General features: G+C 42.4%; 2 protein-coding genes across 2 annotated transcripts in view; both read right to left on the minus strand.

Moving 5' to 3' along the window:
• The window catches only part of grb14 (growth factor receptor-bound protein 14), a 72,022-nt gene extending 55,976 nt beyond the window's left edge, over positions 1–16,046 (minus strand). The window contains exons 1-3 of the mRNA XM_035408219.1: positions 15,995–16,046; positions 13,745–13,873; positions 11,341–13,041 (exon numbers count right to left, since the gene is read on the minus strand). The gene's annotated coding sequence lies outside the window, so the exon portion shown is untranslated. The remainder of the gene's footprint in view (positions 1–11,340; positions 13,042–13,744; positions 13,874–15,994) is intronic.
• cobll1b (cordon-bleu WH2 repeat protein-like 1b) overlaps positions 9,815–17,678 on the minus strand; it is a 53,888-nt gene continuing 46,024 nt past the window's right edge. The window contains exons 12-14 of the mRNA XM_035409440.1: positions 15,995–17,664; positions 13,745–13,873; positions 9,815–9,847 (exon numbers count right to left, since the gene is read on the minus strand). Of these exons, the coding sequence (XP_035265331.1) occupies positions 9,815–9,847; positions 13,745–13,873; positions 15,995–17,664 (1,832 nt within the window). The remainder of the gene's footprint in view (positions 9,848–13,744; positions 13,874–15,994; positions 17,665–17,678) is intronic.

Consider the following 17,678-nt stretch of genomic DNA (forward strand, 5'->3'; position numbering starts at 1 on the left):
GGGCCCCTAACTGTAGATCCAAACTAAAATTAGTATTTGTCATAAGACAAAAGCAGCAACTGATTATGTTGATTAACTACTGCTGAAATAGCTCAAACTGGCTCATGGTTCTCATTTCTCCAACTTCCTGGGTAGGTGTTGGTGGTTGGAAAAGTATTTCTGAGTGCACTGACTATCTATTGTTTGCAGCATACTAATATCCATAAAAACTAGACATATAGATCATATCATATAAGTCCTATGAATTGTGGTAACGTGAGCACAGAGATATTTCCTTTTAAAGCACAGGGAAATAAAATGCAGGTTTACACTGTAAAATGTCACCCAAAAAACTTAAACCTCAAAGGAGCAGGGATTGCTCAGTTCATTCAAGGGACTTCTTAATGCAACCCACAGCATGTTATTCACAGGCATTCACAGGTTTTTCCACCTTCTTAAAGGCCCGCGCGTAACTAAGTGTCAAATCAATGCATTTCTGCAGAGCCCTGATCCCTTTTATGAGAGATGAAAACATTAATCAGGCTTAGGAGCTGGTTTGGTGTGTGGGTATTAAGCAGCACAGCAAATAAACAGCGGCGGTGCAATGTGCTTCTTTCACATGCAGCACAGCCGAGAAATCCAGCGATGTGTTATTCTCGGGAAGCCTCCCGCAGCATCGCAACTCTCAATAAATTTTTAATGTGGGATGAGGAGATACTCCTTATGGGATGCTGAGGCACAAGAAAGAGAATATCTTCATCTATAAAACAGAGAGCACAATGTGAGATTGAGGCCGAATGAAATCGGAATGGAAATAACTGCTGGAATATTCTCTGCGCTGTCACAATCCCATGCACTGGGTCTATACATTGAGCAAATATGCTCACCCATACAGGTTAATTCACCAGAGTTTTGCGGATAAATATATGTGTGCGTGCGTGCGGATGCGTGCGTGCATGATGTGATGTGTACATTTTATGTGCGCATGCATTTAGTTTCCAAAAAGTTTTGTTCTGCGTTTCAGTAAAGGAGAATGAGTAACAGTTACATAATGTGTGTGTAATTACTGATCTTTTTATCTTTTTGGAAACTGCTGGGCAGGGTTGCCTATTGTTGCATAGTTGCCTATAATTATAGCTAATATGGCTAAAAGATGAGACCTCAGTGACTTTTAAAGAGGGCTGAATGTTGGGGCCCATTTATCAGGAGTGATGAAGATAACCCAACTTGCTGATGTTCCATGAAGTGCACTGTCAAAGGTGGGCATGGAAGTCTGAAAGAAAGACATCAACAAAGGGCGACTGTTATCAGTAGTGCATACTCCCATATTGTGATGTCCACCCCTTCAAGGCTAAACAGGTAATGGTTGTGCACCTGGAAATGCAAGTTTGTGAGTACAGTCATGTAAAGAGTATATAAAATGGACTATCATGTCGTGAATAAATGTGATATGGTCAGATGAATCATTCTACACTATTGTCTTGACAAACTCAATTGAGCATAAATGAGCAATTCTTGAATTGCGTCTGAGACAGCATTATCCAGCTCCATCAACAAGGCATTAGTTGATTTACTTTCTCATGGAAGAATGGTGCTGCATCCCTCATGCAGATTTCCAGATGCTGGTACATTCTTATTTTCGGACATTTCCATGTTGTTTTGCGATGTAGATAGCATTCGCATACTATCAAATCTACCAACACAGCCTTATTGTAGACATAGATAACTATGGCAGTTGACAGCTTGTCTACTCTGTGCAGGTGACAACAGCAGTGCAAGCTCTATTCAAATTACTGGGGAGCCATAGGTTACTGTAACTGCTAGCTTGCAGGCTAAAGCTGTTTATTAACATTTGCTAATTACCTTTTTAGCTAAATACCTAACTAATCATTTAGGTCATTAGCTAGTTCTATTAGAATGTGATTTTAGCTAGCCCCTAGATTCCATGCTACTTAGAAAAATAAATAGTCAAGCAACAGCATTCTCATTGCTTATGATTATGGCCCATGCGCTGGGCAGGTGGGGGGGCTAGCTAGTTCAGCTGTTCATCGGGAGTACCTGCATGTTGGTTGCTGCCAATTTAGTTTAGTTAAAGATGTTACACAAGCAACCGGAGTCTGAGAGTACTAGCTAGGATTAGCATTAGGTCAGGACTATCATTTGATAGCTGGACATGTTTGCTATGCATAAACCTTTTAACAGGCTGCCTGTCAGTTGAGTTTTCTGATAGCTAGCTAGTTGATGTAAACTGACATGCAGTCTGCAGTACCATTTTTCTGTCTCAAACTACGAAACGACCAAACCGTGATGCATCAAAGCCCAGGGCACTACCAGTAAAAGCTCTTAGTCTTGGATAAAGTAAATGGCTGAGTTTATTACCGATTCCTTTTTGGTGACCTCAGTTGGTTTTCCCTTGATTAGATAAGTAGAAGGGAGTTCCTGACTGCGCGAGACACTGATTAGCATTCTCATAGGACAGCGGAGCTCGAGTTTCTGAAATTCCCCTAACTACGGTTAGCACAGGCATGCCAGTAGCACTCCTCTTGGCATAGCCTACAAAATTATTGATAGCATTAAGGCAAGCGAATGTCTATGAAAGAAATACTGGAAAGCATTCATATTTTGAATGCCTGGACAAATAGGAATATGTTAGTTAATGCAAGCTAGATGCTAATTATATAGTGTGTTATTTATAATTATATATGGTGTTTTTTTTACAATATTGCCTAGTTAGCAAAAGTTACTTAGCTAGTACTCTTAAATTCCAGATAGCATTAAGCAGATACATTTCCTAGATTACAGTACAGGCCTACTTTGCCAGTGGCTGGTAGAATCCATTTCTGATAAATGGCTCAGCAGACTGCTTTTGTCATATGGGCTGATATTAATTTAAGTTGATGACAAGTCTTGCTTAAAAATTAGCAAATTAGCTGACTGCTCATTTACTCTGTGAGATACCCAAATCATGCACAGTATACAGTGCAGAGAGGCCAGAGCATGTTAGATTGAAAAAGAAAGTTGGTTTTCAGGAAAGTGTTCATGAAGTTTTATAAAGTAAAAAAAATAAGATTTTCAATTCATAGTAAACCATTATATACTGCCACCAAAAATTGAGATGGGTCGATTTGGCTGCTTGGTAGCCCAGCGTACAGCCATATAGACTTGGGATTTGTCCACCCATGAACAGTAAAATGCCCATTATTGTAATATTTGTTTAGTGGTCTGAGTCATTTTGTGAGCACTGAAACAATCAGCACACAAACCTGTGCTTAACTGTTACTGATGAGGTCATACTCCAGAATTAGTAAGATCAGAAAACATAGAAAATAAGCTCAGATGTTCAAAACAGGAGGCAGCTTGAGGGATTTCACCTAATCATCCAGACTTGGATTCCTGTGGGTTTCTGCACAGATTACGCAGTAAATGAGCCCAAAGAACTGACTGGCGTGGAGGGACAGTGACAGTCGTTCTACCATGCCATTGTGATGATACGGCCATCTCCTCTTTCACTAACTCCCAAGGGAATTTCCAGAAAAAGAAATGCACACAAGTCACTTTTGTTTCGCTAGTGACATTTTAACCAGGAAGAAACGATACACAGAAAGATTATGGGACCCGTGTGCAAAGGTCTCAATAATGCTCAAATCCATCGATTTAGGCCAAATACAATCTGGTCAAACAACAACTCTTAAGTAAAATGGCTCTAAACCACCCACTAAATGGTCTTAAATAAACACTGAAATTGCACCACCTTTTCATACATACACCAAACCAAGGCTGTCCAACCCTGTTCCTGTAGACCCACCTTCACGTAGGTTTTCACTCTAACCCTAACAAAGCGCACCTCATTCAACAGCCAGAGATCTTGTTGCGCTGCTATTTGAATAAGGTGTGCATGGATGAATGAAAACCTACAGGACAGTTAGACCTCCAGGAAAAGGTTGGGCAGCCCTGCGCCGCACAGTTCAATATCCACAGTGGAGCTGTCATAAATGCAGGCACATTTGTATTATGTTTAATACACTGCAGCACTCTCTGGATTTCATCATCAAAATTAATCACACAGAAGCCTTCAACTGAACCTGTTATAAGCCTTTATCAGGGTATAACAAAAGGCTGCTGACTTCAGTGATCCGCTATTTCTGACGTACATGGATAATAACTCAGCCAAATGAGGAACAAAAATGTGTAAAACCTATGTACACTTTCTTTTAGAACTCTAATCTGGCTTCTAAAGCGATAATCCATGTAGAATTTACAAGAATAGCAGCCACTCTATAGTACCATTTCCCCTGAAAATTAGAATTAAAAATGACTGACACGTGCAGCAAACCAAAACCATAGGGTGTTACATAAGGTATGAATAGAACCGATAAAGCAACAGAAACACAACCACACTGTACTTGCCTGAGGGACAATGTACACTGAAAGCAGATGGTGCATTATTGCAATAATAATAATAATAATAATAATGCATTGTGAATGTCAAAGGCGCATGTCCAAACATTTTTTACTTGTTAATTTACTAGGGGGGCAAGCACCAATGGTGCGTAGGTCCCCTATTGTTTTTGTTATGATTATTCTTCTTACCCCTTTCCCATGCTCAAAAATGTGCAGGCTTGTCCAGTATGGCTGCCAGTTTTTTATGCATGAAACCCATGCAGCTGATGCTCTAGGTGGCACTATAGCGCCCCCTACAAAATTGGAACATTAAAAACGATTACGGGCATCCCGTTTCACTTGCATGTACTAAATTTCTTCCACATGCGTAGCTCCTCATCCTGAAAAGATTTACTGATAGAAGCCACCAAATTGGATTTTCTGCTATTTTGAATTTTTTAAAAACCATACTTTCTAAAATCATAATCACTACATTTGTCCGATTCTCACCCAATTTGGCATGCATGAGCTACAGCATGTCCCTGTGTTAAATTGGGAAGGATAATTTGATATGTCCAAAGATGGCTGGAGGACAACCATTTCGATTTAAATAAAATGGCTGACTAAGCCCAAATTATTTAGGATGATTGCAACAACATTTCAGACGATGATAGAAACTCGTAGTGTGGACGAGCATGCACAAATGTGTGGTGTTATAGTGCAATATGACCTATAGGGGGCTCTTTTTGTGAAATACTAATTTGCATTGGCTCCATAAACCCAAATTGTGCATAATTTGACAGGAACCCTTAGACAGCTTTCCTGAAACAGTCCTGAGAAGCCTCAGTCCAAGATTCTTAAAGAAGATATGTATACATTTTGAAAAATATATTTGCTATCTTTGCCACCTCCTTTAAATCTATTTTTAAATGTACAAAATGAAGAAGCACCCAGATGATTACAGATGTACATTTACATCCAATACACACCAAAGCTGGTATGGATGGTATTTGGATTAGGTTTGCAGACCATGACAAAACTGTTCGTTAGTCAAGTCTCTGTGCTGTTATTTTAAAAAACACGTGCTTCTAATGCTTGAGTAGCCATCACACCAAAGCCGATAGCCCAGTGTTTATTGTAGGCATGGTTGGTTAGGTACGAATGAAGATTTCATTTGCTGAAATTGCATACCATGCTGTCTTTTATAGGATCAAATTTCCCTTGCATGTAGTCTGGCCTTGCATCCTCTGGGTGAGATGAAGTATTTATCAAATTTAATAAAAACTACATTAACTTCAGCAAGATCGATTTGTGTAGTTAACTACTGCAGAAGACATAAAAATGCACTTCAAGTCCATTTTTGTTACTGACAATATGTCAGCCATAGTACATATGGGAAAGTGGCAGTAAAATCATAGGCCTACTGGAACATTGCTATTGTCATATGTTGACGGTAAGTCATGGCAAATTGGAGCAGTAGCAAAATGTAACTAGGAAGCTAACGTTAGCCAACTTGAGGCTGTTTGATTAAAATGTGGAATCAAACATGATGATGCTTGTTAGATAGTTGGCAATACAATTCATAACAATAGTACAGATGTGACTTATTTTTAATTTGTGAGTGTCAATGTGTCTGGTGTTGGATTTGGCTGACATTTTTTAGTGATCGGTGCTGCTGCTCTCCCATGTCACTGGGCTACTCTGCTAACGATAGCATCCGTGTTACCCACCTCTGTTCAGAGATTGCTTTGGCCAGTTCCTTGTAGAATTCCCTGTTAATCTGCTGTTCTCTGTTAACATTCAGAGGCCCACACTTTCATCACATGGCATGTACATTAAATGGACAGGCATTATATTGTATGTGATTAAGTTCTGGGATGACAGCTTCAATAACTCTGTTCCAAGTTACATCTCTGAAACTAGTCTAACCATATCTTGCCAGCACGTCTCATCTGGTGATCATCTGAGAATCATGTATCAAGGAGCTCCTTCACATTCTGTTCACTAGCACCAGTGGTGGAGCTGATATAAAACAGAAGCTTACTACAACGACAGACATTCAGTTCACTCACTTTGACATCATCACATATTTTCTGTCTATAAAGTACTGCAGACTTAAAATGCAATGATAGAGCAAGCATTCAGACCGAGAGCCTGACCAAAATAATGTTAAAAAGGCAGACAAAGAAACACGTGAAACCAATAAAGCATAGCCTGATCCCAGAGAACACAATAATGCTTACCATGGAAAGGGCTTCACTGCTCTGCTGCGCTACTACAAATAAATGGCCACCTTCGCTAAATCCAGCTTGGAATAAAAACTGTATCTTTCCTGTGTTTCAAAGCAGGTCATGCAATTTCAGAACAAAAAAAAAACCCAACAGAAAAGCAAAGCTTGCAGACTTGACATGTAGTTGCCAAGAAACAGATATATTAATGCCGAGGATTAACACAGATTAAAATTCTGTCAGTTTGCTTAACACCCCCGCTCATACATACTGTATGTTAAAATAGACAAAGGTGGTAATGAAAGCCGTAGGTTTCCTTTAAGGGCATATGCATTTTATATATTAACTTTCACTGAAGGACATATGCATTTTATAATATTGCCAATCACTGAAAGCTGAATGGATGGATCAAAATCCACATGTTATGTTTATAGCATATTATCTGTGAGAAATGCCAAACAAGACTTCTTCCTAACAAACCTCTCTCTAACACTATAAGGGACAAGGGGAAACACATACTAGTAGCAAACTATTATGAGGCATGGCAGAGTTGGTTAGGCGAATAGTGGTATTCCCTGTCTCAGAGGCCAAACCTTTATATAGTAGGTTTGACAATAGCTGAATCATTTGTTTGGGTAGGGACTGGCACAAATGTGAGAGCTGCTGAGTGACTCCTCTGCTGGGTGACTCCTCTCAGTGACTGGCATCAGCAGTCTGCCTACACAGTTAGGTCCACGAACATTAGCAAGAACAACATGAGCTCAACATAGTTTCAGTCCAAATCCCAAACATCATAACTCAATAAGCCATTTCTTTATGTGACGACTTCCTTATCTGAAATACCATTGCCTGAACTCCTCACTCTTACGACCAGGGCATTTCTCCTACTATGCCACATCCTAAGCACTATCGTCAGAACCTCTTTCACTTCAGCTTCTTTGAAATCTGAAATGAATATTAAATATACACTTAGCTAGCTTAACCATGGCTAGACACAGGTGGAAATCACCATCAATTTATATGTAATATACAGCAAATTTATTTTAGCAAATTGTTTTATGAATTGCTACTGCATTCATTTAAATGATTAACCAGAGTAAGACATTCAACAGTGCCCTCCAAAATGATTAATGTATCCTTGATAAAAAGAGAAAAACCCATTTCCAATGGAATTTCAATTGCTGAACTTTGGAACCAGGTTAGACGAGGCTACTACTTTTGGCCACATAAAATGACATGGGAAATGGCATTGGGTTCGGTGTTGGAAGAAGGACACTTAAGTTGAAAATAAAATCATACCTACAGAGAAGTACAGTGATGAATCTTTAAAATTAGGGGTAGTCAACAAAATCCTGATTTCCAACTGCCAATACATTTTGGCCAAAATCTGGTCCCCTCTTCCAGGAAGCTCAGATTTGGCTAGAAAAGGATCTTTCAGCAAGACAATGATCCTAAACATATCTCAAAAACAGCCAAGAAATGGTCAAATGACCAGAAAATGACTGTTTTGCAACAGCTATCTCAGTCTCCATACTTGAGCCTGATTGAAAATCTGTGGCTTGAAGAAGGCCACATTCATACATACCAATGCATCTTGGGGGGATCTTGAAAAATTCTGTATGGAGGAATGCTTGAAGATCCTCTCAATATATTCAACCTCAAGGAACACCATAGAAGTCAGTGTTACAAAGGGAGGGTGCACAAGTTGTTAAATATTGCCTGTTTAACAACATATTTTTCTCTGAGTACATTTCTTACATACTATTCTTCAGCATATAATATAGGTCATTACGAGGACAACAAGATTCCCTTGAGGACTACATGCATGTACATAATGCAATGAGGACGTACAATAATGTAATGGGAAATCCACAATAATGCCAGTTACAATAAACCCATTGAAATAGAGCTTGACTGAAATATGAATGAATTAAATACTTATATTCTGAGTCAGGACTTGTGAAAAGTGGCTGAAATATGAGGCTTTCCCAGGAAAAATATGGCATTTTGGTCAACCTACTCATATTGTTTATTTATACAGGCCTCTAAGTAGCAAGCTAGCTTACTGTAGCTAACCATCGCTAGCTAAACATCAGTAGTAAGGTAGGAAGTGAAATTATCCAGACACCCAAATTTTATAGCTAGCTTTGGTACAAGCTAGAAGTGGTTTGTGAAAATAACTATCAACTAAGAGTAGCTTATAATGTCACACTTTAAGTATCTAGCTAACTGCTACTGAGATTGCATATAGGATATATATATATATATAAAGTATTATACTTTCAAGTACTATTGGGGTACTTGATGAAGTTTATGAATTTGCATAACTCAGAAATATGTAGCCACATGAGATCAATTATTAAGCTTATGCTTGCTGATATCAAGAATGTTTGTTGTCTGACATTCTACACCTTGCTATCAATACACACAAAGGCAGATCGCTTGCACAGTAGTAGCAGAAAATAAATTCTGCCAGTACAGTGTAAAGAAAACTTAATGTGAGCAAGATTCAGTTGGTGGTACTAAGATTAAACTATTTAGGAAGAGAGTGCATGAAGTAAAAGCTTATTGGTTTTAGGGCATTTGTGATTTGAAATGAAGTCAGACTGGAGCACAGTGCTAGAGCTGATGTCATATTATCTTACGTTTAGAGGGCTGTAGGTTGATACCCAAAGATTTCCCAAAATGCAGATTCTAAGTGCATGATTGCCTGCCCTGTCCCAAATTGTTGCAGCAACCATAATATGGGCCAAGAACATGGCAGGCCCAAGGATTAAAATGGGGTACATACTGTATGTAAATTACAGTAAAATAAAAAATGATAAAACTGATGAACGGTTAAGTGAATCCCCACTCCTTAGGGATCAGTCAATCAAAAATGGTTTCTCTGCAATCATAATACTTTGACATGGTACACTAGGTCAATAAAGCAACACGATCCAATAGCAAGGGTTATGATCCACAACCATATATAGGCTAGCTATCAGTCCTCTAGCATCACAAGTGAATCTATAATACCACATAATATTGTTTTCCTAGTGACACGAGTGCAAAACTCTAAAGCATAAAAATCACAAAAATGCATAATGTAATCAATATCAGCATCCCGATTTTCACTAAATAACTTGGCCCAGTTATGTCTGCTCATGGCATCTTGTACCACTCAACTCTTTTTCTCATATTGTCCCTCTGATACCCAAGTTCAGGCATGTGTATCTGCATGCTTGTCAGAGATTGCAGCCAGGGTGTTTGCCCACTGCCTGAAACACCACAGAGGAAAAACAGACCCCCCAGCAGAAGCCTACCCGCGGGTCAATCACTGATGAGAGCTCTGCAGTATCTCCCTCCCACTAAGCTATACACTCCAACCAGACCTCACTGTTTCGCATCCTGTGATCAGCTGGCTGTTGCAACTCTTCAAGCACCTGGGAGGTGCTCCTTACGGCCACAGGTCTTTCTCTGTTACGTCCCCAAATGACGGAACAACCTTACTTAATCAGTCAGGAAGGCATATTCACAGGCTGTCTTCCACAAACGCCTAAAAACTCACATTTTCGACACTTCAATGATGATATGTATTTTTAATTGAATCATTTCATCCTTTCATCTCTGGAGGCATGCTACTTTTACACACTAAATGCTATCCGTATGCTCAAGTCTGCATTTGACAATCTTTTGTCGATTTCGTTTTCGTTTTCCCCCCCCACGGATTTAAGAGAGCCCGGAGACAGGGTACAAAAAACTGGGCTGCAAAGGAGAATGTATTTCGTTTTCTGAGTTTTATTTGAGCCCAACAGTCGCAGCCATTGCCTCTGTGGGCAGTAGGTGGCACTCGTAGATTTGATTACTGACTGGTGATCAGTGCGATATAACAAATGTTATATTGGAGACCAAGTTGTCACTGTAATTTTATCGTATGTAAAATGTAACCCCTCACCCCCAATAAATGTAACTCACCCCACCCCCAATAAATAAATAGCCTACATAATAAAACATTGGCAAAACCAACAAATAACGCCGTAAATGAAATAGAAAATAAGTTTATTTTTTGGTTGCACGAAGAATGCATAACTATTTAAACATTTATAAAATTCCAGTTGTTAAGTAGCCTAGAACTAATAACAGATTACCTGAGAAAGATTTGTATGACCTCGATACCTCGAATTGTATGACCTCGAATCTGTCGGCGCATAATAGCCTAGGCTAAATAATTTGTGAGAACAGAAGCAACATGTTTAATCGACTTTTAAAGATTTAAACGTAATTTTATCATTTTACTCACTCCGCGCCTAAACGTCCTGTAAGCTTCATTGATTAGTAAATCACACTTTGTGAGCACTGAATAATGTAAAATCAATGTTACCATTAAAAACGTAGTTTAACCCAGTCATTAACCAAATATCAATCACGTCGCATTTTATCGTTTTTTGCAAATGGACTTTACAAAGGCACAGTTTGTCGAAGGCGAGCTTGGTCGAGAAAATGAATAACATATTCATACATGTTGTAGTTTCCAATAAATGCACGAATACAAATTGAAGCATATCTAGGCTATAGCGTAAATTAAACATTTCAATTAGTTTGCATAAACTGACCGTGATTGCATAAACTGAAGTTGGATTGGATAGCCTTCCAAATACATTTTATTTGAGGTAGGCAACACCGTTTCCAACTGTTGCAGTCAAGCAAATTTTCATTCTTCTTGAACATGTCGCCAGGAAGTAGTTCGAATTGACAGATGAATACAGCTTACCGTACTGCATTCAGTAACCTATTGAACACCACCTCCACATCACCGTACCCGCTGTCCCTGGATTCAAGTGTTCGCCTCTACGGTGTCCATGCTTGTCCTGCCGATTTCCGACTGTCTGTTCCAAACGCCCTCTACAAACAGGTGCTCCTGGTTCCTCATCCATTACGTCACGCGGTACCATCCCGCGGCTTTTTTTTTTTTTTTTTTTTTCCCCATACGATTTAGAAAAACTCGCTATTCACACACTGATACATTGGTCAGTCACTAATACAAGTCTTTTTTGTTTTTGTTTTTTTTAATCATAAACATGTTTTTATTGGACTGCCCTTGACAAACATTCCAGTGCCATCATTGCAAATTTGCAGCTGATGACTGCAAAAAAGAAGGAAAGAAAAAAAAAAAACACATGATAACACATGAAAGCAATCAGGAATGCATGTCAACATAATTTATAAGAAAATTGTACAATACGGTACTTTTAAATAAATGTCAATTATTGAGATCTGCGCTTGGAGAAAACAAAAAGAGACTATTGAGCATTACAAAAGGATGGAAGAGTGCACAGCCTGGGTTTTCAACAAGGGCCCACGGACCCCTGGGGGTCCTTGGAAGCACTGAACAGGGTCCCGGCCAAACCTGGGACGCAGTGACTGTATAGATTTGAGAAAATATTAAACTTTTTAAAAATATAACCATCGTTATCTTGGGGTCCCCTAGACGCCTTTGAGTCTACGTGGGGGTCCCTGGATCAGAAAAGGTTGAAAGCCCCTTGTGCAGACAAATGTCCAGTTAAACAGAAAAGTAAGTCTCTGGAAAGGACAAATATTAGAGATAGAAATGCAGGAAAAATGTACAGTAGGCGTCCTGGGCTAATGAGTGTCACGATGAAAATATTTCATTTTCTTTAAACACCATGCTTGACGGTGACGTGGATTGACTGTTTTATTTCTCCCAGCAGGATGTTCACATAATGAAACACAATGAACACAATGACACAGAGTCAAACCGATAAATTTAATTTCAATGTACACAAACACAGCTTCCATTCTTTAAAGTGTTTTCAGCAGAAGTCTTGACAGATATATAGCAACACTGCATGTACAGTGTTTACGTGTACCAGTGACTGGTCACAGATGTTTTGATAAAATATAAAACAAACAAATCAAATAAAAAAATCTAATTGATGGAAGAACACTTTATAAGTACCGCATCTTCAAGTCAGTCTGAATAGACTTATTGTAAATATATATTTTTTATTTCTGGATGAAAATTACAACTTAATTTTAATACTAATAATTTAATTAACCCAGAAAAATACATTAATGCAACTTAAGACAGACCATTTAAATCGGAACATGTACATAATTCATATAACCATTATAAAACCAGCAACCCCAAAAAGGTCTGATATTAATAAACAAATTAAATGAAATGAAATATATTATGATACATAATTAGTCTCAAAATATTGATATATAATTATTTGGAAACAAAGTAATCTCAAAAGGGAAACGCTTTATAAACTTTTTCAATTTACTCAAAAAAATGTATTTCCTGTGCGTTGAACCTGGTGAACTGCCTCTTCTTGAGGGTCGACTCAGGTCATGTGACAGGGGGAGATAAATATCTCTATTCAACTTGTGTTGGCTACATCTCTGTTGGCCCTCCATTCAAAGACAACTGAGGCAAAGCATCAGGCACCTGGGGGGCAGTGAAATGAATCTTGAAACAACAATTCAACTTTCTTAACACTGAATACATTTACAGCAAAAACACCCATTTTAGTAAGGTTTACTATAAATACAAAATTGAGCACAGATCTTCTGTGAACATAGTTCATAGTAGATTTAACATTAACTTGAATTTAGGGTGTTATTTGCACAAAACCCTTGTATTTTACATCCGGTGGGATTGACGAAAATTATTATATTAAAAGTTAGGCATAAAATTCATTAAGTTTATAACAATATTCAACCATCAAAATGAGCGACGAGTCTATTAAAGACATCACACTGTAAAAATTATGAATGAAATTTAACACAAATTCCCTCATTTCAGGTTTGATGCTGCAGTTCTTGTAAATGAACTGCGTTTACATAGCGCTTTACAATTGATACCTCTCATTCACCCTATCACACACACACTCACACACCAACGGTGAAAGGCTTCCATGCAAGGTACCAATCAGCTCGTTGGGAGCAATTAGGGGTTAGGTGTCTTGTCAAAGTGTCAGGGACACTTCGACAAGCCCAGGGTGGGGGATCGAACCGGCAACCCTCCGACTGCCAGACAACCGCTCTTACCTCCTGAGCTATGTCTTAAAGTGAATTCTCACGCCCTCGATCGAATGCGTTCTGAAGCTAAATGATGGGGAGGCGACAGCAGGCGGGCGGCTTGTACTCACCGCTGGCGAATTGGTCTCTCCTCCGGCGGGCATCTCCGAGGACACGGCGCCACCTGTCCCGCCGTCGGGCCGCTCCCCTGGCTGGGGCTCCGGCGTCTTGCCCTCCTCTCTCTCCCGCACCTCCTTCTCCTTTGGACACAACACAATGCGCAACCATCACTCAAGATTCAGAACTGTGTGTGTCGCTCAGCGTGGGGGGCGCTGGGCTGGTGTACCTCCTTTCATCTAGAAAAGTACAGGGTGTCCTAGGGGCATGTAAAGGGGGGTGGGGGGGGGGGGGGAGGTGGGCAGTGATGTGAACTTGTTCCTTCCTCCCCATCAGCACCATAACGGCACGGCTCGCACACCCTTATGCGAAGAGATCACTGCGGCAGACAGAGATGACTCGCAAGGGTGTGCGTGTATCGCGTTTTGCGGTGGCGCACATGAAGCTGCGTGCGCCTACTGAGCGCAAAAAAAGCTTGTCCGCGCAGCTTTGAGCGAAGATTAGCCAGTCGAAGGTAACGCGCTGTATATTCTATATGCACACTCACAGCGAGAGCCGGTCCCTCCTTCTCCCGTGTTATGTCACAGCACATCGGTTCAAGCTTGACTTCAGGAATATAGTAGAAAGAATTCATCTAAGGTTAAGGGTTAGAAGTGCGATGCTATCTGATAGGGAAACGTACATCCTTCCTACACTGGTTCATACCAGATTTATGCTATTTATAAACCTGGCTTATACACTGGTTCATTCTGGTTCATAGTCAGATGAATCTCTTCTCGTGCAATTCCAAATTTCTTGGAACTTGTACTGTATAAATGCTTCCTCATAATGGTGTGCTCTTACTTCTAGAGGTGAAAGGAGAAACACAGTGACATGTGACCAATGAGGTTAAAGCAAATGCCTAAGGCCAAGCTTTGTTTTTGAAGCTCACTTCCTGGTCTAGGTGAGAGACGTGGATCTGTAATGCCAGTGCGGTTGGCTCCAATCTTTCAGCCACCCGCTTCATTATAAGTCAAGGCACCAAAGTGATCACAATGGGGACTCAATTTTTCCCCCACAAGTACATGTAGTTGCAATAGGTAATTTTTCTTTGTCTAATGTCTTCCCATGTGCAGATTTGTTAAGTAATGACCTTGACATTCTCTCATCTATGTTTAGTTGGCTAATGTGCTCAGTCTCACATCGCACACACTGCATGTAATATCCGCTTGCATCAAGTCATTTGTGTTGAATTCATTATGCTGCATTAAGTGCATTGTATGCAGAGTGAATTTGGACATTGAGGACATGCATTAGTCAAACAGGCTGGCGTATTATTCATTTCAGGTTTCCACTTCAGGTTGAGCAATACATTAACTTTTAAAGCCTGTGGGGATTCATGAAAACCTGACATAGCTGTCATTTGTCACGCTTGTTGCAATCGCCTCACGTTTCCTCGTGTCGCTCGCATTCGCTGTCTGTAAGCGGTAATGACGAGGGATAAGCAGACATCAAGGTCATGGGCTCTTCAGCCCCAGACTGTCAATCACATTGTGGCCGGACCCGGCCCTGATTTCATGACCACATGAGAGTCCTTTCTTTTCCCTACTGTGCAGTCTCTGGATTCAATTTATACAACATGGCAGCACAGAAACAAAGGCACTTCCTCAGCTTCAAAACACGTTTCACAAGCCCATGGAAAGTCAATGGGTGAGGTCACAGTTATTTATAATTTTTTTTTTTTAGTCTACGGCTTGAATCAGAGTTCAGCTGGGGTCGTAAACCAGGCCATTTTGACATTTTTGTGCCTGTCAGAAATAGAACATGTTGCATACTAAGGTTATAAAAACATGCAGATGTGTCACCACTGCATGGCCTAAGCCTTTATACTCACACTAAACATCTGTCTGCCCATCCATTATATTTGCTGTGTTTTCTATCATATGACATATGCATGCCACTGTAGTGCCAAGACACCGATTTCTCTTGATACCTGAAGGGTCATCTCTGACCCTTAAAGGTAAAGCGAGACAAACTCAGACTTACATCTGTGAAACAAATGGTGATCTAAAGGTTTGCCATTTGCCTTTTCTTTTCTTCTATTCTTTTCACCGATTACCCTCTCAGTGGAACTGTCATGCTTTATGGAGCATGACTGGACTTCTGGGGTAAGGCAAGGGATGTGAGAGATAAGAGAGGAAGCATTTTGAAGTCATTTGAATTTAAGAACATAGCTTCACGCAAAACGCACACACACGCATTCACACACACACACGCACACCTACCGGACTTCTGGAAGGTTCCGCCACTTCTTTGATCGAGTTCTGGTTGGCTGGCTGTGGGTCGGCACTGGAGGGTTTAGTAAAGGACTGGGACCTCTTGATGGCAGTGGACACAGCCCTGGCGAAGCGGGACTGGGAGGTGGGCGCGTACGGCTTGGGGGCCATCAAGCCCCTCATCCTCTCCAGACTCAGCCCCACTGTCGGGTCCCTGGCTGGCAGACTATATTGGCGAGTGAGCCTGGGGGCGGAGCCTGACGCCCTGGGCGGAGAAACAGTGGCATTGGGGACGAGGTCAACAGGCCTTGGGGCAGGGGCAAGGACATTGACATTAGTGGCGGGGACAACAGGCATAGTGGCAGGGGCAAGGACATTGACATCAGGGGCAGAGTCAACAGGCCCAGGGGCAGGGACATTGACATTGGGGGCGGAGTCAACAGGCCCAGGGGCAGGGCCAGGGACATTGACATTGGGGGCGGAGTCAATGGGCCTGGGGGCAGGACTTGCGAGATTGGCAGCAGGGCCGTCCACTGCGTTCTCTTCCCGAGGCTTTGGCTCATCCTGACTGGTTTCTACCCCTGCTGCCCAGAGCTCAGGGGGAGGGGGAGGTGGGAAGCTTTCCTCCTCCGCAGGCTGTCCCGCGTCTGGCCTCCCCGGCGCCTCGGTCCGCCCGCTGGCGAGAATGGCGTTCGCGCTCTTCACGGCCGCTGACGTCACGTATCCGGGGGTCCTCTTGTGCAGCGACAAGCGGAAAGATCCCGGCTTGGGCTTGGTCGGGGGCGGAGTTTTCTTGGGCCCGGGAGCCGCCCAGGTGCCCATGCGGCGCAGGGACGGCGGCTTGGCGTCGGCAGGCGCGGGAGGCGACTGAGCGGGAGGCGACTGAGCGGGAGGCGAGTTTCCGTGGAAGCCGTGGACGCCGGCGAACCTCCCGTTGCTCAGCGGAGCCCCCATCACGAGCGTGGGGCTCCGCAGCTCCAGCTGCTCAGCGGGGACCCCTGCGAGACAGCGCTGGGTCCCCACGGCGACCATCTGTCCCGGGGCCGAGCCCGGGGGCTCCAGCGTCAGCTCCACCTCGAAGAAACGGAGCTTCTCCAGGGACTTCTGGGGCACGATGGTGTAGGTGGTGAGCCCCACCTTGGGGATGTATTCTCTCGTGAGCTCGTTGGACGGCTTGGGTTTGGGGGCGTAGTCCAGGAGGTATATGGGCGAGCTCTTGGGCTCCTGAGGTGACGTGGGAGGAGCCTCGCCCTGGGGGAGCTCCTCCGTGGACGTGGCCATGTCCCTCTTCGGCCGGGCCGCTTCGGAGGGGGACGCCGGGGGCAGCTGGACGACAGGCGGGGTCGGCGATGCTGCTATCGGCGGGGAGGCCGCGGGGGATACCGCGGCGACGGCCGCCGGCGCTTCCGCTATCTCCGCGCGCTCCAGAGGAGCCCCGCCGTTCGGCTCGTCGGAGGTCAGCGTCTCGGCGTCCCGGGTCTGGGGCCAGGGGGCGGGAGGAGCGGGGAGAACAGGGGGGGGAGCGGGGAATTCGGGCATGCTCGGAGCCATGCACGTTCCAGAGTCGCTCTTCTCCTTAACATCACCCAGCACTGAAGCACCCTCTACCAACAAGACCGTCTGCTCCGCTTCAGCTGGTGGGCTTAAATCAGTGCCTGCAGTATCTGTCCCTGCAGAATCTGAGAAATACAAG

Source organism: Anguilla anguilla, chromosome 3, assembly GCF_013347855.1.
Source record: "Anguilla anguilla isolate fAngAng1 chromosome 3, fAngAng1.pri, whole genome shotgun sequence".
NCBI lineage: Eukaryota > Metazoa > Chordata > Actinopteri > Anguilliformes > Anguillidae > Anguilla > Anguilla anguilla.